Raw genomic sequence first — 22,231 nt, 5'->3', positions numbered from 1 at the left:
TTACTGACAACAAAATTCTGGGCAGTGATGTCTTTTAGCATGTCACTGATGAGCTCCCAGTTGGCCCTGGCAACATTATAGGGCCTAACAGTCTTAGAGTGATTAACAGGGATGCAAGTAGAGATCCTAATGCTGATAAGGGCATGATCCGAAAGACTATCTAGGTCCATTAACTCCCATGAGTTCAGCAGAGGGCTAAGACTGTCAGAATAAAGAGTGACATCCACCCACGAGCAGCCACCACTACCAGTAAAGGTTGGTGGTGAAAATGGGTCATTTGCAATCAGTAAATTATTGAAGGCGGCAAAGTCTGCCAAAGCATCACCACGCTCATCTTGAGTTGTACCCCCCAAGTGGGGGAGTGGGCATTAAAATCACCAACAATTAGGATGTGTGCATCCTGATTAAGATTGATGGCAGTCTGCAGAAATTGTAGAGATGAATTAATGTCATCCCTAATGGAGCTGTAAATATTGAGAACTAACAACCTGAACCTAGGGTAGTTTATTTCGAGACAGATCTGTTTGTCCGAACTCAGTTGAGGGTGAAATAGAATAGACAGTTCCTTGTTAGCAATGGCAGCAGCCGCCCACGGGCTCTTATCAGTACATTGAAGAATTCCATAAGAGGTGCGCAAACAGGCAACTTTATTTTTGCAACAGTAAGGTTCTTGCATAAGAGCCAAATCATAAGTGTCAAGAATCTGATTGAGATGGGAAGTGGCAGCGATAGAGCGCTGCAGGTTAATTTGAACCAAATTAATAGAGATTGACTGAGAACTACTATGCATATAGGTACTAATGTCCATAATCAGTCCTTTTAATGACTAGATTCCTTATGCGAATGTAAACTGGGCATTCATGACTCATGCAGTTGTGCGCTCTATCAGCAAACCTTTCTCTAGCACAATTAGAGCAAGAGGGTGTCTGGTTTCGTTTAACACACTCTTTGTAGGAGTGTTCTCCACCACATTGACTACAGATTGATCTCTCAGAAACACAATGATGAGAAGTATGACCGAATTGACAACACCTGAAGCACTGCACCACTGATATATGGTCAGTCACTTTGCATCTAGTCCACAACAGGTTGACAGTCTTCAAGTCCAGCAGTTTTTTCCGGACTTCCGGAGTCACCTCCAACACCCAGTTCAGATGAAAGGGGTTACGTTTGCCCACAGCAAACCGAATAGTGGTGCACTGCATAAACTCATCCAATGACATTGAATTAGAGATAGAATGATTCTGAGTGTATATGATATCAAGAAGATCATCTTTAACTAGGCTCTTTGGAACCGATATCAACATAATGCGGGGTTTTTTCAGCTTGGGAACAGTGAGTCTCAATTCTGAAATTCCAGACACAGCAGAAGTAATAGCAGCCACATCACTATTAGCGACAAGGTCAACAGCCACTCCCCCTTTCCGAATTCTACGGAGACCCTTAACCGCAATACCAAGCTTACGAGGATTGACACGAGTGGTTAACATACTTTTTGTGTATTCAGACGAATCAGGCTCAGTGGTATTGTAAATAAGAACGGTGTGACTAGGTTCAAGTTGTGAAGAATCAGTAGCATGCTGAGTACCATGACGAGTGATGTCACTATAAAGTGGTGTGCTCACACTAAGGTCGAAATCATCATTATGAGGAGAAAGTCGACGATTGACCATTATCAAGGAATCTTTAGTGTCTTTAATAGCTGTACAAAGAGCTGCTTGAGATTCATCAAGTGTACGAACATCATCTTTGGTGGCCAATAAGTCTAACCGTTTAGAGACCTGCATAATCTCCTCACTAGTGGCCAGAGCACCCAAACGATCTTGCATGGAATGCAAGATGGGATTCAGTATTTCACCCTCAGCCAGGTCGATAATCTTCTGAACCTGGGTAATGATAAAAGAATGGTGTTCACGAGCACCACATTTGGAGTTGTGATAACTAGACAAATAGCCCTTAAGTTCTTCAAAGAGCTTATTTGCCTCAGAACGAAATTTCAACACAGATTCCGTAGCCATAATGGAGAAATAAAAAATAAATAAACAAATAAAAGCACAAAAGTCCTTGAAGTTCCCGCTCGCGCCAAATGTTGGCCCGCGCGCGCCAAAAGTTGGTCCGGTTACCACAGCAACCAGACTGTTGTTATGGAAACGGCTGCTAGACCGTTAAAGTTTATAAATGAGGAAATTCTTAAAAGTTTATATCGCTTTAGTTAAAAAAACAAAAAACTATTAACACTAAATTCCAAACACCGTTGTCAAACTTCTAGGCTTACAGGAAAGCGGCGCTGAACGTCCAACGTATACGTTTTCGCGTTTAAAACTTCGGCCTCAATCTCGCTAGTATGTGGCGAGCACGATTCCGTTCACCCACTTTAAACCTTAATCATTCCTGTGCCTTTTGTTAAAAATGGAAACTTTGCAAGGACGTTTTGTGTTTAAGGGATTGATACTATTAAATTTTGGTGGTTAAAGGTCGAGAGAATGGGGAGATTGAGGCGGGTCATGTCAAATNTGTTTAATATTATAATGGAATGATTAAATTTAAGAATAGAAGAATCTTACATAATAATTATTTATTGTTGGAAGATATTATATAATTACTAATATTTGTAACCCAATGCACCCCTTGTAACTGGAATTTTTTTCCAAATTACGTTAATAAACTTGAATTGAATATATTGCTTTTGTTGTGGTTCTAACTTTTGTTTAATATTATAATAGATTGATTAAATTTAAGAATAGAAGGAAACTTACATAATAATTATTTATTGTCGGAAGATATTATATATTTACTAATATTTGTAACTCAATGCACCCCTTGTAACTGGAATTTTTTTCCAAATTATGTTAATAAACTTGAATTGAATTGAATTGAATATTTTTATTTTATTGTTTTTCATGAGCAATATTTTCAACTAAGAAGTTAATAAATAATAATGAGCACAATTATATTTTTTCTTTACCTTTATAATATTTTTGTCAACTGGGCAATTTTTTTTTCTTTTCTCATTTAATAATTCACTTTCTATTGAATCTAGTAACTCTTCTAATTCTGTAATTTCTGTTTCAAGCTTCTTACTGGTTTGTAGAGCAGTTTCTAATTTGGATTTATTTTCTGTTACCTATAAATTAAAAAGAATAAAACTAAATAAATTTTTTACTTTTAACTGTTGAATATTAAAATTGAGCACAAGGTAGAAACAAATTTTGTAATTCATGTCATATTTATTATTAAAAATTGACTTTAAAAGTTATACCTTCGTTAAGAGATTATAACAGAATATTTCACATATTACACATTAAAATAAAATAAATACACCAATTTGTCCCTCTTTTTTTTTTAATACAATTAAAATTCTATATAAAACAATTAATGATAATAATATTCAAAATTAATATATATATAAATATAAATATACCTTTGCTCCAAGCTGATTATAATGACTTTTCAAATGATCTAACTTCTGATTCAATTCTTTTGGATTATCAGTTTGATTCTTTTCTACGATTTGTCGTCCTTGATGAATAGATAATTCTACTTCCATTTTTATATCACTAAGTAGTTTATAAAAGTGCTATATAAAAAAAAAACTTTAATATCATAACTACATAACATCTGTTCAAATTAACAGATTACATAGTCTCTCATGATATCTATTTAAAGTTGTATTAAAATACTAATATTATATATTATTTATCTAAAATATTAAACAATAAACATATTGCTTACCATACATTGTTCCAACTGATCTTGAATGGCAGCAGATTCATGACAAGTTACTTCCATGATATGCAATCCTTGCTCTATTTCATCAAGCATTTTTATTACTCTACTTAACTTAGAATCAAAATCTGATGGTTTTTGAAATCTTTTAAACTGTGATAAAATTTCTTCATATTGTTCCTATNAAATAATATATTTTTATGCATAAATTAGTTGCAAAAGTGTAAATTATTAATGAATTATATGCGTGCAATACGCGGGACCTTCAGGACGATAAGCTAAATTGGTGATTAGTTATATGAATCTTTATACATTTTTAATTTGAAAATGAATAAATAAAATGGTTTATGCTTTACCTAGACGCAAAAGTTTTATATTATCATATAATTTCATACTATCTGTGATTCGATTTAATCATTGGATACAATGCTTATATTATCATAATCGAATACATTCATTGACTGAATTATCTTCTTTTCGATCACTTCGTAATAAATTGAATAATAGGTAATTCTTAGCTTCTCCTGTTCGTCAGATTGAAACTATATCTTCTATTGTGCTTAATGACATCCGTATAGTGTCTTGATTTGCAGAAAGAATAAGAATTATGACTTTATGATAGCTTCAAACGTTTCGTTTTTGTAGGAAATAAAGACATTGTTGCATGTTTCAGTTATATTTATAAATATACAATTGACTTTAAATGAAGATATTATCTAATATAAAACATAATAACTTTCAATGAATTAACTCAGTTTTAGGCTCCATTAATGAATTTTATTGTTTGGCACAAGAAATATGATAGCATATTAATGGTTGTTAATTATAAATTTTTAATTTGATTATTGACATACATGAGATAAGATGATTACGTGGATATAATCCGTCATTGCTTCCAACTACTTTATTGCTTACACACTATCTCATGATATAGAACTGTGCAATCTAATACAAGATGCATAATTACTCTTTTCATAATTACTGGTGGGCATAACGTGCCTACCAGTAATCGAGTGGGTAAAATCATTGAATCTGGTTGGTCATGGGTTCGAGTCTTACCAGGCTGACTGCATGGTTTTCCAAGTTTTCTTTACCTGTCTAACATCTAAATAGGAGTCAGTTTCCGATAAAAATCCTCCGGGGAGACAGATTGGCCATGTGTTGCGTTGCATTATACTGTACCATCGATCCGCTGCTTTACATAATGTCTAATCATGTATAAGACTCCATACATAATTTATAAGCATATTCGCATTAAAACATTTCAATATTCAACATTAAATGTTGCTTATGTAAGCAGTAAACAACTAAAATTTAGTAATAACGAGCAATTATTGCCGGGCTGCAATTTTTCGTCAGTGTTTTCAATTTTTGGTAGTGTCTTGCCCCTGTACATCATACTTTTCCCATCAGCAATAGAGTCGTGCCGGTCATGTATCTAACTCCGTTTAGGGGAAAATATTTGAATTGAAATAACGTGACTTCCGGTACAAACCGAAAATTCGTATAAAGTTAATCGGAGCCTCCTGCTTTCTATATCGAGTCTCCACTTTCATCTAGCCTACTCCGTTCTCAAGATTAAGGATGAACAGATAGTGAGAATTTATAGGTCTACAATTTTTTCAAATTGCAGCCCAGTAATGATATTATATTAGTTAAAATAGCATAATAATATTGAAGTTCTTAATTAATTAATATAAAATATAGTCATACATAGTTACACTTTCTAATAATCAATTACGTTGATATTTTCGATCATTTGGAAGTTAATTTTGAAATTAGAAAATAATAATACAGGTAGGCCTCCTAGAACGCGGTAGATACGTTCCTTGAAAATACCGCGTTGTGGAAAATCGCGTTATAGGAGACACCAACTTAATATAAAAACAGGGATTCGGTTCTAAAAAGAGAAAAACTTGGCGTTTGAATGGCGTTTTTTGAATTTTCCAAACCAGCCATTGCTAGCCACGAATTTAACACTGGTTTCATCAGCTGACGACTGTCCCATTTGTTTTAAATAATCAAATATTTTTAAGGCTTTGTGTTTAAGTGCAGTTTTATTTAAAGGCAACCGTTTCTTGTTCATATCTTCTACCCATAATATTAGCGCTTGTTCCATTTTTTCCATTATAGGTGCTCTCGGACGAGCAACATTTTTCGCAAGAATAGATGATCCGGATGCGACCAAATTTCTGATCTTTTCTCCCGATTGCTTAATCGACCGAATAGTCGACTCATTTAAATTAAAATGCCTACTAATATCAGCTATCCGCTCTTGATTTTTAATTCGATCCAAAATTTCTATCTTTGAAGAGTTATAAATTTCCTTTTTAACGACGGTCCTTTCTTTTCATTCGGCATTGTTATGGCTAAAATTTTTTCAATCAGTTTTGTGGACAGTAAAAATCGCAAAAAATAACTTCCTTTCACTATGTTGTTAAAAATATACACCCAATAGAAGTTTATACTGTATTTTGGACCACTTTTGCAATCCCCACTTATTGAAAGAGTATAAATGATCGAAAATTTAGTGATATATTTGAATGTTTACTGTAACTGATGCACATCTGTCTAGAAACCGGTCTTCCCCTGAAACTTTCAAGGGAATAACACGCCAACGTCAACAACAGCTGTTTTCAAAGACTTTTAGCTCTGTATACCGAACTGCGGCTCGTATTACGTGATCCGTTGCGATTTTTCTGTTATGTGAAGATAATTCGTTTCTAATTACCGTAAACCGCGTTGTAAAAGTACCGCGTTGTAAGAAAATTTCCGCGTTTTTCCAACCGTGTTGGAGCGAAAACGCGTTGTAAAGGTATCGCGTTGTAGGAGGCCTACCTGTACATAAAATGATAGAAAATAATTCATAACACTGATTATTGTAATAAAAAAAAATTAAAAGTTATTTATAACTTTTTTGTTTATATGGAATGTACAAAGTATTTGTGGCAGTCTAACTATGACTTACGCGCAATCGAAAAGTTTGGGCATTACTACTCTAAGTAATAAAACTGTTAAGGATGTTTGGTGAAGTAAAGTTTTTTTACATTCGTTTAAAAGGTGTTTTAATTAGAATAATTTTTTGGTGTAATGAGACATTACGTGTTATTTCATAACATACATTGGCAGGTTCCCATCTTACACCACGAAAAGAGAAGCGTTAAATCCGTCTAGAATAATCCGAGCCGAAAATTTGTTTCGGTTTCGGTTTCGTAAATTTTTGCCCAGAAAACTTTTAGTGCGTCTTTGTCGAGACTGCCGAAAATGGATTCTCACATTTAGGCTATAAAGCCCTTGCTGTTTATCAGATTATGATAACAGTTGCAATAAAGTAGGGAAATTATAAACTCAAAGCGATTGATTGGTCAAATGCGGATTTTTACCGCGAGAACGAATTGAGACAAGGTCGACTCTAACCTATAGCGATCTTTTTGTTGACGGATGACATCAAAACTGCTCTGTCAAAACTCTTTGGTGTATTTTCCACCGCGCTTCTTCGCAAGTGGAAACTAGCCTTTATTTGTGCAATGAGTTGTTTAAATTTTCAATGCACCTGAATAAAGATATTCCAAGGAAAATTTCGAGTAGGTACTCCAATTACCACATACTCGAATATATCGGCACATGAGCATTGGGAAAAAATTTCAAGGTATTGGAAATTTTCTTAAAGTATCTTTTTATTCAGATGCATTGGAGCATTCTGTTGTATTGAAAATTCTTTTGAATACCATATTCTTCAGATAAATTTGAAACGCTTTTGGAATATTTTTTATTTAATATCTTATTACAGCATCTTTTTTCTTGTCATTGCCTACTTAGGATTATAAAATTGACCTCAGAAAAGAAAATTTAGAGTTTATATTCATTATGTAATTTTGACTTGTCTTTAATGCTTCCTACAAAAATGAAGAGAAATTGCCTAATGGTATAAGGGTTATTAGTATTGGTTAAAATATGAGAAATTAGTATTTTGGAATACCTCGTATATTTGCAGTATGAACAAATACATTCTATTAAGCATGAAGATGAATAAAGTAGCTGGTGATGACCGTTTCATATGCTTTCTAAGAAAACGTTTGAATCATGTAAAACTTGGCATCAGAAAGAAAGAATGTATTTAGTATAAATTTAATGGCGGATTTCTCTAATTCATGCCTAACTTCTAGTAGAGCGTTACATATTGGTAACAATAATACAATATAAATATAAATTATAATTAAATGAAATATATTTAATTAATTTATTTTTATACTGTATAAAATTAAATATTGAATATTCAAACGCCAGTTTAGCTGCAAGCTCTTTTGCCAATAATAAAATTTTCAAAATTAAAAAAAATTACTTAAAATAAATAGTTGTAAATGTATTTTAAAGATATAAATCCCTAAACAAATATTCATTTAATTCTAAATATAATTTTGATTGCTGATTACTCTGACAGTTTTAAAAATTCTTTGCTATAGAAAGTGAAAAATCTACAATTGAATAGGTTTGCATATATTAATTTTTCAGATAATCATAATATTCAATCGTTTTTATGAATATTTTCTAAGTTTAATGTACAGAATATTGTTTGAAAGCTGTATAAAAGTCATTTCATTTTCTAAGCTGTTCAGTGATTGTGTAACAAATCGATGAACTTTCACCCCAACGTTAAAGTTTGATTCACACCTGGAACCAACTGTAAATCTTATTTTTCTTTGGGGTCAGTGATCTTCGTTGTGAATTTTCTCTTCTCGAATTAAGAAAGAAATTAAACGAATAACAAAACTCATTTAGGGTAATAAATTTGACAAATATTTAATTTATTACTTATAAAAAAACATAAGGATTTAATCTAGTTAATAAAGAAAGATTTCGAAATTAAAATTAACCCGTCGGCACGCGCGTGCTCCGTCAAATTTAAATTACGCGCGCTCGGTCAATTAGGCACCAATTTAAAAAATTAATTAATAAAAATTTAGCGTCGAAAAACGGGTACTTTTACTTTAATCCAGTTCTAAGATATGTTTGTAGTCGAGTTTAGACAAAAAATTTTAATTTTGTTATAATGTTTTGATGATTTTAATTTTTTAATATTAGAAGGTAATTATCATAAATTACAAAGTGTCGTGTTTCATCTTCGCTCCCGTTCAAATATATAGTCCTAGATACGCGCCGATGTTTGTTTTTACTTCTACTGATGTTTTCGCTTTTATTTCACCCTCGGCCGTTTTGGTTATAGACGATGGGGAGACGGGCGTCACGTGATCGCTTACCTCACTTTTTACCACAGAAATTATTTTACCTCGAAAGTTTTATTTTTTTTCTCGATTTTAATTATTATTAACTAACTTTTTTTGATAGATTATAATATATATGTGTTTTCTGAAGTTGCAGATATTTTTTAAATTAAGTTTTACGCATTTATGTTTTTTTATTCGCATTTTATATATAAAATATAAAAAAATTCAAAAATTAATTAATTGTTATCAGAAATGCTAAACTATAAGTACGATGTGTTTTACAGTACTATTGCGAATAGATATAGTCAATTATTTTGTAAACATACTTATTATTTTAATTTTTATAAATTATTTAATTTGATTCAACGCGACGCGCTCANATTAAAAAAAAATTACTTAAAATAAATAGTTGTAAATGTATTTTAAAGATATAAATCCCTAAACAAATATTCATTTAATTCTAAATATAATTTTGATTGCTGATTACTCTGACAGTTTTAAAAATTCTTTGCTATAGAAAGTGAAAAATCTACAATTGAATAGGTTTGCATATATTAATTTTTCAGATAATCATAATATTCAATCGTTTTTATGAATATTTTCTAAGTTTAATGTACAGAATATTGTTTGAAAGCTGTATAAAAGTCATTTCATTTTCTAAGCTGTTCAGTGATTGTGTAACAAATCGATGAACTTTCACCCCAACGTTAAAGTTTGATTCACACCTGGAACCAACTGTAAATCTTATTTTTCTTTGGGGTCAGTGATCTTCGTTGTGAATTTTCTCTTCTCGAATTAAGAAAGAAATTAAACGAATAACAAAACTCATTTAGGGTAATAAATTTGACAAATATTTAATTTATTACTTATAAAAAAACATAAGGATTTAATCTAGTTAATAAAGAAAGATTTCGAAATTAAAGTTAAGTAAATTCAGAATAGATTTGGTTAATAAATAAAATCAAATAATTCCAATTTTTAGATTTGTTGTTTTAATTATTTATAATATAATTTTTAATTAAGATATTGTTTACGATTAAAGTTATAACGTAACGAGCAATTATTTATTTTGAATTTACTCAATTTTAATTTCAAAAACTTTCTTTATTAACTAGATTAAATCCTTACGTTTTTTATAAGTAATAAATTAAATATTTGTCAAATTTATTACTCTAATTGAGCTTTGTTACTTGTATAATTTCTTTCTTAATTCGAGAAGGGAAAATTCACAGCGAAGATCACTGACCCCAAAGAAAAATAAGATTTACAGTTGGTTACAGGTTTGAATCAAACTTTAACGTTGGGGTGAAAGTTCATCGATTTGTTACATAATCACTGAACAGCTTAGAAAATGCAATGCTGGGCTGCAATTTTAATCATATTTTTAATTTATTTAATTTAAAATATATGCTATATATGCTCGCCATTACAAATTAGTACTATAGTGTCTTTCCCCTGTACAGTACATCATACTTCTCCATTATAATAGAGTTGTGCCGGTCATCTATTAACTGCTTTCAGGGGAAACGTTTTAAATTGAAATAACGTGACTTCTGGTTTGCATCGGAAGTTCCTATATGGTTAATATGGTCCTCTTGCTTCTAAGGTTTCTATACTTGTCTCGACCTTATCTATCTAACTCGTTCTCGAGAATCAGGAAAGTCAGACAACGACAGTGGGAATTTATAGGTCTACAATTTTTTCAAATTGCAGCCAATGAAATTAAATTAATCTTCAAAGCTATGAAATTTTATTGACAGAATGAGGAAAGAATATTTCTATATGATATTTATACGAGTTTAATGATCTAATTTTTTATATTTAAATAAGCAGATCATATTTGCAAAGAGTAAAGGATGTTTTTATCTTACAAAAGCTATATACTAAACAATTTTTTACAGAATCTTTACATGTATGTACACACACACACACACACACACACATTTTCCATTTTCCTTTCTTAATATTACTCATTATAATAAGAAAGGTTAAAGTTCAGAAAGGAAAGAAAGTTTAGGTTACGATATTTTAAATTATTTCCACTCTATAGGAATTCAGAAGCCTGTTTTCATGCTCATAGTGAATTTCGGCTTGACCCACAATAAGGATGTCGAGTGGTGAGGGACGGGGTCTGGCATATCCGGGATGGATCAGCCTCAAAAAATTCCTGAGGTTTTTCAATATGCTTGATTTCTTTCCAGGATCTTACAGATCAGTAGACTGACGCCTTAACTGCCTCTCCTTCCGGCCTTCTAGGTTTAGAATAGGAAAGTTAAGCTTTATGATGATATCTTATTTAACGTTCGTTATTATAAAGAGAAGACTTAATCAGATTATGACCATTTATATCTTGAAAGTTAATGAATCAAGCGAAGATATTTTTGAAAATTCTATGCTTTAATTTTTTTCTATTCAAACAAATGCATTGTAATACATCATTTTAAGCAAGTAAAGGGTATTTACATTTTATAAATGTCTCTTGTTTTGAAAGAATACTCTCAACAAGTAAAGGATTAGCATCTTACTCAAGTGACATCACTTAACATCATGCAACAATATGTATTAAAATTAGCAACATGATTTTAGTATGTTGTAACTATTTATGAAACAGTCAAATGATGATAAATTTGAAAATGAATAAATTTCAATAGTTTTTTTAATTTATATGAAATTCTATGAAAATCTGATGAGTTGACTGAATCGACAGTACTTGTAGTGTACGTGTTAAAAGTTATGTCAAATCAACAAAAATAAATAAATAAATAATAATAATTAAAAAGTGCTTTATAAAATTACATTTAACAACAAACTTCTGTAAATTGTTTACTTGGAATTTTCATGCTTGATGAATCATCTAACATCTAATCAGATTCTTTTCACTTAAGACTGTAAGATGTTTTCAACCTTGTCATTTACTTTCTCTACAAATTGAGATTAAAAAATAATTAGGTTCATTTAGTCCGGATTTTTGAGAGAGAGAAAAGATATAAAATAAGAAAACTTTCGTTTTAATTAATTATTCTTGAAACGATGCTTCAAAAATTAAATAAAAGACAACCTTAACGACTCTTGTTCGTGCTTTCTCTGACAAAAATCGATTATAATTGACATGTGCCATAAAATTAATATAATTTAGTATAAACATTTCAAAAACATAACTTTGATTAATATATTAAATGAAATTAATGATTCTTTTTATTAAAAAAAAGAAAATTTAAGCAACTGCGAACAAGAGTTATTTGCAGCTGTTTAAACTAAAATAATTTCTATAATAATATGAGATAAAATTAATTTCAGTAAGCCCATTAAAAGTTTTCCAATTATAGAACTTGATGAATTTTCTCAGTAATATGTCAAAATATATTCATTAATATCCATTAAATTGAAACTTCTGATACTTGTCTAGAATCTTGAATGATTAGATTATCTCTCACCCCTTTCTAATCTCCATATAACACTTGAACATAAGTTAGAAAACAAGAAAAGAACAGAAATTTCCTAACCTGTAGATCGCGATCTATTGGTTGATTAAATCTAAATTAATAGAATTCCTAAATACAGAAAGTCATCTAGAAATAAAAATCCTAAACGATCAAGTAATATTGTATTGACAGATATTGTTTTTGTATTATTTTGCAACTGTATAATAAGAGCTTGAATTTTCTTAGAACTTCATTAATTATATTCATTAATATATAGACTATAATATAAAGCCGGATATCCGAAATGGCCATAAACATCATTTTAACTCTCTGGGAGGCCCGGGATCGAATCCGGGCGAGTAATCCCAAGAACTTTTATAGGTGGTCTGTTCGGATATATCAGATCCTTTCCCTCATCATTGCCAGTCATCTCCATTGTGGGCCTAGTCGAACCTACGGTGCTTAAAAAAAAAATGACTTGTTAGTGTCCACAGAGCTAAAAGAGATAAAAATGGAAACGTCTATTACTTGCCTGGAATTTTCAATGATTAAATTATCTTCCATCCCTTTTCTAATATCCATACAATATTAATATGTTTAGGAAACAAGAAAAAGTATTAACGTTTTCTAATCAGTAGATCGCAATCTACTGGCTGTTTAATTCCATATTAGTACGAAATACCCAAATGTAGAAAGCCAACTAGGAGATGAAGACGATCTTGAAAGGTCAAAGGATATTATAGAAGTTGTTTTCGTGTTGTTTTGCAACTTGCATTATGAGTTATATTGCTGTCGAGAATGATGCAGTACCTATACCTGCTGTCAGATCTACTGTAGTGAACAGCTGAAGAGATAAAGGAATGGCGGATTAATAGTAATCGATCCTAGATTCCCTTGGTGATATGTTAGAACAATATCACTCAGACGGCAATGATAATTATATATAGAAAACTTTGATATAGATTTCATATATACTAGTATAATCAGTTACAAGTCAAAAATAAATAATATCTGTTTATATGTCAAGTTATGAAAGAATTCTGTATTGAATTTTACAGAATAGTTAATTTTAAATATCATTATTTATTTGTTTGAAGTAATAAAAATAGAAATTTAATTAAGACTACAATTATTAATCGTAAAATTAACACTTTTTGGAATTTTTTTTATATTAAATGTTCCATCATTTTCTACACATACTTTTGTAATGTGACAGCTTTTGAATAGATATATTATATTTCGTAACCTGTAAATCGTGATTACTAATTGCCTAATTCTCTGAGTCACATACGAGTTGTTCTATTTCTCAATCTGGCAACCGTGATCGTCTGGTTCATTTCCCAATCTGGAGACCGCGAGGCGAACATCAGCTATTTTTTTCATTGTTTTGATACTATATTATATATTATAATTATTTACATAAAAATGTCGTTGAGGTCAGCATAATAAAATAGTAATAATATTTATGAGAAACAAATAGAAATATTTTAAAAATTATTTGTTAAAAAATAGAGTAGAATCAGAAATAATTTTTGTCTGCGAAAAATAAAAAAATAATTCTAGATTTTCTCTGGCATTTTAGATGATAGAAAAAATAATAAAACTGTTGCCTTATTGATGTATCTCTTTTTATTATTATTATTTTTTTATTTTTCACGTGCGTATCGATTTATTTTATTATATTAAATAGGAGTTATTATATAAGAGATTATAAAGGTTACATAAGAGAAACATTTATATAAAATGAAAATTACCTTTAATTAATAATATATAGTATTAAAAATTAACAACAATTACACAGTAATTTACTACTAAAAGTAATTAAATATTTTGTGAAAAGATTATGATAATTTAATTGTATCAATTAAATTATCATAATCTTTTCAAACAATAAATTGCCTGCACGTTTTTAAAGTAATTTTATTTTATTTTTTACTTAAAAATATTTAAAATTAAATTTTGATTATTATGTTAATTGAGTTTTTTTTTTGTCAATTTATGCAAATGTAATAGGGCGAAAATTGAAATAATTAATCTAAAATAGTGTCATATATTTGTGGCGTAGTAAACACTAGTATTGTGTTTACTACGCCACAAATTATTCCCTTATTAGTTGAGTCGAATATTAATATTCGACTCAACTAATAAAGGAATTTGATGGAAAATTAGCCATGTGTCTTTGGAATAAAACACAATACTAGCGTTTACTACGCCACAAATATAAAACAGGACACGGTTTCAAAAAACAAATCAAGTGTCATATATATCTTGGTAAAATGCATATAAAATTGCTAGCATATATAAACGTATATATTATATTGATTAAATTTATACAATATGACCCAAAGTCAGTTAATCAGTGCAAAGAATAAATTGTCTTACTCGAATATAAACTTTGTAAAACGTGAAAATGAGAATTCTTCTTGTTTAATACAGTCGACCCCCTATAACACTGTTGATAATTCCGTTTTATATGAATTCCATGTTGTACGAGTCAATTAGATTTTACAAATACGTGTGCCGGGCTGTGAACGGCTTACGTATTTGTAAAATCTAATTGACTCGTACAACATGGAATTCATATAAAACGGAATTATCAACAGTGTTATAGGGGGTCGACTATACACATATTAACTGCGACGCTTCGGCGTTTTCGCAAAAAGAAAAACAATGTTAACTGACTTTTGAACTACTTCATATATATATATAATATATTCTTAAAGTAGAGACTATGCAATATATTTACAAATGTATTGTATATCCTTTGTTCAAAATATAATTACTACTTTCATACCAGAAAGCAATACTAAATTTTCTTAGTATGCGAACTTGTTTCAATATTTTAAAAATTTAGTCAAAAAATGCAAAAGAACACAAAAAAATATATATTTTTTGACGTTAATGATTTAAATATAAAATGTAACAACCGTTAAAATTAAATTAACCAATTAATGCATTCGAAATGAACATCGTATAATATAATTGGTCAATTGACTCTCGATGTAATATCTGCTATCGAATGAAACGTGATGTTATGCTTTGTCATGTGATCTCTGGAAATGTCGTTTTTTCCCTACTTTTATAAAAAGTCAGTGACAATTTTTACAGAAAGTGTGGTCGTTACTTACACAACAACTTAAAATTTCTCGATTTCAAAAGATTTTTAAAGTTTCTATTAAATATAACGCAGTTTTTTAAGATAAATTTTACAAGAAAAATGTTTGTAAAATTTTCTAGCAACATTTAACATGCTTATTTACTTTGCGAATTAATTTTTGATTTGTATTAAANATGATTTTTTTATATATTTTATTCATAAAAAGATATATTCTAATTTTATTTTACGTATTTTTACAGAATATTCGATTTTAGAAAAGAATTATTTTCATAAATTTTACATTTTCCTATTTAAAAAATAAGAATATTACTTTTCAAATCTAAATATAGAATCATATATTATAAATATTACTTTAACCTTGACAAATATGGTATATATGTTTTAAATGAAATATTTAAAAGTAAATATATTATATATTAGTAATGTATAAAAATTTTAATATCAATTTATAAATAATATAGGTCTATATACATCAATTATAGTAATTTATAGCATTAAAATAAATATATTTTCAATTTTTTATGAGTAACATTCGTAGATTCAATATGACTTCAATTTAATTCAATGACTTTTTTATTTAAATAATTTCTATAATAATATATTCAAGTGATTAAATTTTATATAAAATACATATTTAAAAAAATTATGTTAGGATATATAAATTTTAAGCCTTCTGCGGGAAATTTTAAATGTTCTTACTTGATTTTTTAGTAATTTTTATCAATAAAATTAAAATATGTTAAATCTAAAAAAATGTAAAAATTTAAATTACAAATAATTTATAAAATTTGTAAATCAAATTATCATTTCTTATTATATTCATCATTTTCACCTTCTGTATTTTTCGACAGTAATTCCTACTGTCGAAAAATACAGAAGGTAGGTAAGTAAAAATACAGTATTGTAATGAATGTAGTAGTAGTGAGCTACTAATTAATATATTAATAATATAATATTTCTAATTAAATTACATTACTCATCCTCACTACATTTTTAAGATCAATTGTAAGACTAATGAATTATTATTTGTAATTAATCTACTATTTTTATACTCAATACATATATTGAGTATATTCATATGTTTCTTATAATTTTTTACTCCCATAAATACAGTAAATATAAAAGGATATAAATTAGTCTTTATTATTTTTACTCATTGACAAAAAAAATGTGCCCCAAGAAGGAGGCATCGAAAATGATAAACTTTTATTAGTGTAAAACGTAATGACAATAGTAATAAGTGATTACAATATCATACCAAAGGGCAATTTCTTCAGCAACAAGGATAGAGGAGAAGGTGGTATTATGGAACACTGCGGGTATTATGGAACCACCCCATTTCGAACTGATAATAAAGGCGAACTGCAGCGGAATGTGACTGAACTGAACTAGACAGACATCCATAGCAAGGGGAAAACCCGTTTTACTTCAGTTAAACAGTTGTTCACATTTAATCAGCAAATTTGTTTTTTTTCAAAATTCCCAAGTTTTGAATGCTAAGTGAATTTAATTATTTTTAAAATATAAATCGTGAAGTTGTAGGTTCACTGGTGCATGTATTCCGTTCCAGAGACTTAGGGGTACATATTAATCTGTGTGATGTTCACGTTTTTTAAATTTTGGTCTCGACAGACATAAGTTAATTCGAGATGGCGATGCGTGAAATACGGACCCCTTTGGTGCTTTTACAGTAATATGGAACTCAACTCCTCCGAACTCTCTCTTTGCAATCAGACATTCGTCCGGAGCAATTTGGGAAAAAGACACTAGGTAGAAAGTCTGAAAATATCGAAAAAGAGCTGCTGGAATATATATTGTTGATGGAGGTCATATTTTTCTATTATAAAAGCATTTTTGCGATAAAATACATTGGAGTAAATAATTTTGTAATTATTTAACATTTTTTGTCCTTTCCTATTTGTTTTTGGCTACATTAAAGCATTTTTTTGAAAATATACAGTAAGGTTCCATATTACCACCCGATTTTCTCTAAGCCTACTTTCGGACTTTTTGTACAAAAGCCTTCAAAAACCATACTTATAATTACACTAGCAAAAAATCCAATTAGGAACATTTAGTTTACTAGTTACCAGTACTTTTTGCACGAAAAATGTGGATGTAGTTATGATACCTTGTTTACAATTCACTAAAATGTAATTGGGGTTCCATAATACCACCTTCTCCTCTACAATTTAAAGGAACATAGTATTTTGTAGAGCTTGCAGCGATACGATCGGGCATGGAGGTATACCGATTTGCTTACAGATGTTGTAACTGCCGCTTCAGATTCCTCATACTCGTTTATGGCCGAACCTGGTGTTCCATTTGGTCTTGCAAATGTTCGATGGGCGACAAATCTGGAGACCGGACAGGTCGGAAGTGTGACAACCTTGCCATAAAAGGCAACACATAAAAGCATAGGATTATTTGAGTGTATTGATCGTTGTCACACAAATGTCTCTTGTATCATTGTACAAAGGATGACTGATTATCATAGAAGTTAGCTCTTCGAACTACCATGCTAGCAGTGGGCAGTGTGCTGCGTAACAGTAAAGGCGGAATAGAAGTGTTTACTAATGATTCCCCACACTCTCTAATACAGTGATTATCCATTCCTAAACAAAACCGGGGGTTTTCACTTGTATACTGCCAGTCCGTAGCAGTCTTCTCTATCATGGACCCATTTCAAACGAAGCCAACTACGTTGGTTTGCTAATGGCAGTTGCCTTGAGTGTAAATTTTCCTCTTCTATGCTCCTGTCAATTGTATAGAAAGAGATAGTATTCTGTAGCGATTCTTATACTTGTTTCAGGATGATGGCAAAGACGCCATTGCAGCTGTAGGTACTTATGTCACGATCTGTCTGGCGTATCCTAGTCTGCTCACCGTATATGTGTGCTATCATATATCTAATGCCTCCAACACTTCAGAATCAGATCAGAACGGCACTAATGGCGGGTAGTTTGGCGAAACGGCATCCTGGTTTCTTTAGTCCAATGATGCGGACATTCTCAAACTTCGTCAGCTGTGTGTAATGTCTTTATCTGCGTCATTCAGGCATACCTGGAGTTCGAATACCTCTGAATAACAGCTACATTGAAAGTTCTGAACAGGTAAGCCTCTGCGAGTCTTCTCACAGGATACCGGAATAGCAATCTTAAGGCATTCTGGTGGCATTACATGGAATGGGACCACAACTGTAACATTTCCATATCTGTCCTCGAATACCGTATTTTACGAAATATAAGATGTGACTTTTGTCCAAACAAAAGCTGAAAATTATTCAGAGTCCTACATGTAAAGTTGCAATTTTCTATAGCTAATGAATTTTTCAAATAGCCTTTAGTAGGTTATAGGAAACCTCTATCTAGCCTGACTCTTCAACAAAAATATTATTTAATTAATATATATTATTAGCATTATCATTATTCTTTGCTTTAGCTAGCTAAGCAACTTTTGCATCTAATCATGTAAAATATTTTAATCCTAAAAACATTTTTTTAATCTCCTGTATTTCCCTGTAAATAAAAGTGTGCATTCTAATTTTACTGGTTTTTTTAAAACCAGAATTTAGTATAAAAAATTTGGGGCCAAGGCCAAAGGCGCAGGATGGCTCAAATTAAATACATTAAATAGTTTTTCTTGAATAAGGGGATCCGTCTTATATACTGTAAAATACAGCAGCTATATAGGTCTATAACTGTAGTAGCTGTTATAATAAGCAAACAATTATATCTGATTGAATAACTATTATGTGCTGTACATTCCACACAAATATAATGAATAGGAATACAAGGAATATCAATTACCATTTACAGCTTACTTGTTAGTTTACCTCATAAAGTTTAGTAATGATCAAACCTGGGAATTCATTTAAAACGTGATTACATATTTTAAAAGTGAATAATCAAATTAGATTCAGAAATGCTTTCTTATTTTTTAAAAATTCAACAACATTTAGAATTGCTTTCAAGCAATTATCTGCATCTACTTGTTTAAAATTATAATTTTGATAAATGGAGTTCTTCTCACGTCGATAAAAATCTATATTTTTAATTCAACGTCATATAAAATTCTTGTAGTGATTAATCTCATGTAAAATATTCATTTATCAGGGTTTTAAATATTATTTTCAAAAAGTTATTTTTCATTTTAGGAATATTCTTGACGCAACTCCTTTAACGAATTTAATACAATTAATTCCAAATGAGTTTAATTACGATTGACGTAAATATATCAGTATTTAATTATAATCGCAAATATACGAATCTTAATAATTAGAAAAGTTTTCATATTTTCTAATAAAGTTCTTAATAATTAAATTGAAAAATTTTGAAGTCTTGCGATGAAATAATTCGTTTCAGATGAAACTTTAATTAAAGAGTAAGTTATTTTTTTGGTTTAATTCGTATTTAGAATGTTTTTTTAATAATTATTATTTAATTTTATGAATTTTAAAACATTTTTGATTATAAAAAGTGACGCATTTTAAAAATCTAGAGAGTTTTTTCAAGATAAATTAATATTTTACTTGAGATTATCAGTTTTAAGTCTTATTTTTAATAATTACACTTCTTTTAACAAAATTTTGGATAGAAAATACTTCAGGATTTTTTCTATATTGAAATTCTGTAAGTGTTTTCATGTTAGGAAAGCCGTAATACGTTTAAATTTATGTTTTCATCAACATTGCCTTTTTCCCTTTCTTACATCAGTGCTCATCTGGGGATTATGGTCGTTAACCTTGTTTTTGAAAAGGTCTTAAGCGCAGCTGCAGCTATTAAGAATTGTTAAACAATAGCTTGAAGAACGAAACGCCTGGAGCTTCTGTGCATATCACGAGTAATCAAGAACATGAAACGAACAAGAATTTAAACATACAGACTAGAGTAGAAAAGTTAACAACACAAACCAGGTATGACCGATCACTCCTCATCATTATCACCATTATTTATATTTTATGTGGTAGATAAGTTTTTCTGTGTTGATCTCTACATCTTAAGCTTTCCAGATATCTTTTTAACGTTTCCTTATATGCTTTCCACAATGCTTCCTTATATGCTTTCCTTACAATTTATCATATAATTTTTCATATTTCTGCTTTTTTTTCAAAATCATTCGTTATCTTCATATTTTAATCTGTCTTCCTTCAACTTTTAACATGTATATTGATTTGTTTAAAATTTGCTGTTTATTTTGTAATTTATCAGTAGAAATAATTACTATATAAAGTTATCATTCTTTTGCTCTGTTCTTGTATTGTAATTATCGTCTTGTCTTGTATTGTTCTTGTAAAATATTCTGGTCTTGTATTAAAAATATTTAACTCAGAGCTGAATATTTAGCAATTTAAAGAAGTTATTTATTTTTTGTTCTTATATAGTCATCGAGATTTTGAATTCTTTTGAGATAAACAAATTGTTAAGGTAAATAATAGAAGATGGCGATATATAAATAATTAAATAAATATATATATNATCCGCTGGAATAATTAGCACCACTTAATCGGCACTAGTTCATGAAATTAGTCTCGGTCGTCTACAAGAACGGCCTTTCCCAAAACTTAGGGAAACAAGTGTGGAGGGTCTTACAGTTAATATTTTAAGCGGAAGTTGGTGATGGCAAATTCACCTTCTTCCTTATGTCAGGGTCCTGACACCAGTTTATCTACTTGCGTAACGCGGATAAACACGCGTGAAATTTATGCCATAGATCTGATTCAGAGATTCGACATGAGACATCTCTTAACAAAATATATATATAATTTTTAAAATTTTTTTATTAGAATATCAATAAGAATAGATGAAATGATTAAAACTCTAGGCAAAATCCTTAATTGTATTCTTTCTTTCATTTTCCGCCCACATATTTTATTTTTTCTTCACATTTTGCATATTTTAAAATAATTAATAACTAATTAACGATTTCAACTCGTTAAATATTACCATTTAAACGAGTAATTTTCAATTTTAGATATCATTAAATACCTGATAAATGGTTTTAGATTTTCAGCTATTAAGACGGAGTTGAGTGATTTCTCTATTACAATAATACAAAGTGAAGTGTGAACAATACTGAACCTAAACACAAGTATTCAACATATTTTCTATCGTAATGCTAAAATATAACCAAGTAATGATCTAGGACACAATGTAATGCGATGTAAATTATAACGAAAATAATTTATAAGATATCCCTTATAACAACGGTTCCCAACCTTTTTCGGGTGGCGACCCCTTTTTATAAAAGCCAAGTGACCCGCGACCCCGATACTATTGAAAAAGACATTTTTAATAAGGTAATTAAAAAAAACCGAAATTAGTTTTTTAGTATAATTTTATTTTAAATTATGTCTAATAATTTAATGCGATTGTTGAAATTGTATGTTATTAACCAGCCTTAAAATTCGCGGGTGAGTTTTTGTTAACGCCAACCTCATGTCATTCTCAACATTTAATTTATTCCTCTCAAACTCTCAACACATGATTCAACCAACTGTGACGGAATAGCGTACCTAGATTACACTTATTTTAATTTTTAAAAAATACAGTCGACCCCCTATAACACGGTAGATACGTTCCGTTTTTTATAAAATTGATGTTTTAGGAAACCTTGCCAATCACAGCCCGACATGTGTGAAGTTTACGGACTACGGCTGTTTGAAAGTTTTTCTTCCATAAAATTAATCGATTCCTAGACTAATTCGACTCAACATTTCCAAAATACGTATATTTTTTGGG

At 30.0% G+C, this 22,231-nt stretch overlaps 1 protein-coding gene across 1 annotated transcript in view; it reads right to left on the bottom strand.

Moving 5' to 3' along the window:
• The window catches only part of LOC111621964 (dystrophin-like), a 74,820-nt gene extending 56,910 nt beyond the window's left edge, over positions 1-17,910 (bottom strand). The window contains exons 1-4 of the mRNA XM_023364219.1: positions 17,755-17,910; positions 3,733-3,906; positions 3,422-3,577; positions 2,966-3,124 (exon numbers count right to left, since the gene is read on the bottom strand). Coding sequence (XP_023219987.1) covers positions 2,966-3,124; positions 3,422-3,577; positions 3,733-3,906; positions 17,755-17,910 — 645 coding nt within the window. The remainder of the gene's footprint in view (positions 1-2,965; positions 3,125-3,421; positions 3,578-3,732; positions 3,907-17,754) is intronic.
• Positions 17,911-22,231: the final 4,321 nt, after the last annotated feature.

This window comes from Centruroides sculpturatus, unplaced genomic scaffold (genome assembly GCF_000671375.1).
Source record: "Centruroides sculpturatus isolate CEXI.00-Female unplaced genomic scaffold, Cexi_2.0 scaffold312, whole genome shotgun sequence".
NCBI classification, from domain to species: domain Eukaryota; kingdom Metazoa; phylum Arthropoda; class Arachnida; order Scorpiones; family Buthidae; genus Centruroides; species Centruroides sculpturatus.
The sequence above is the reverse complement of the archived record's forward strand: the minus strand, read 5'-3'. Positions and strand labels throughout refer to the sequence as shown.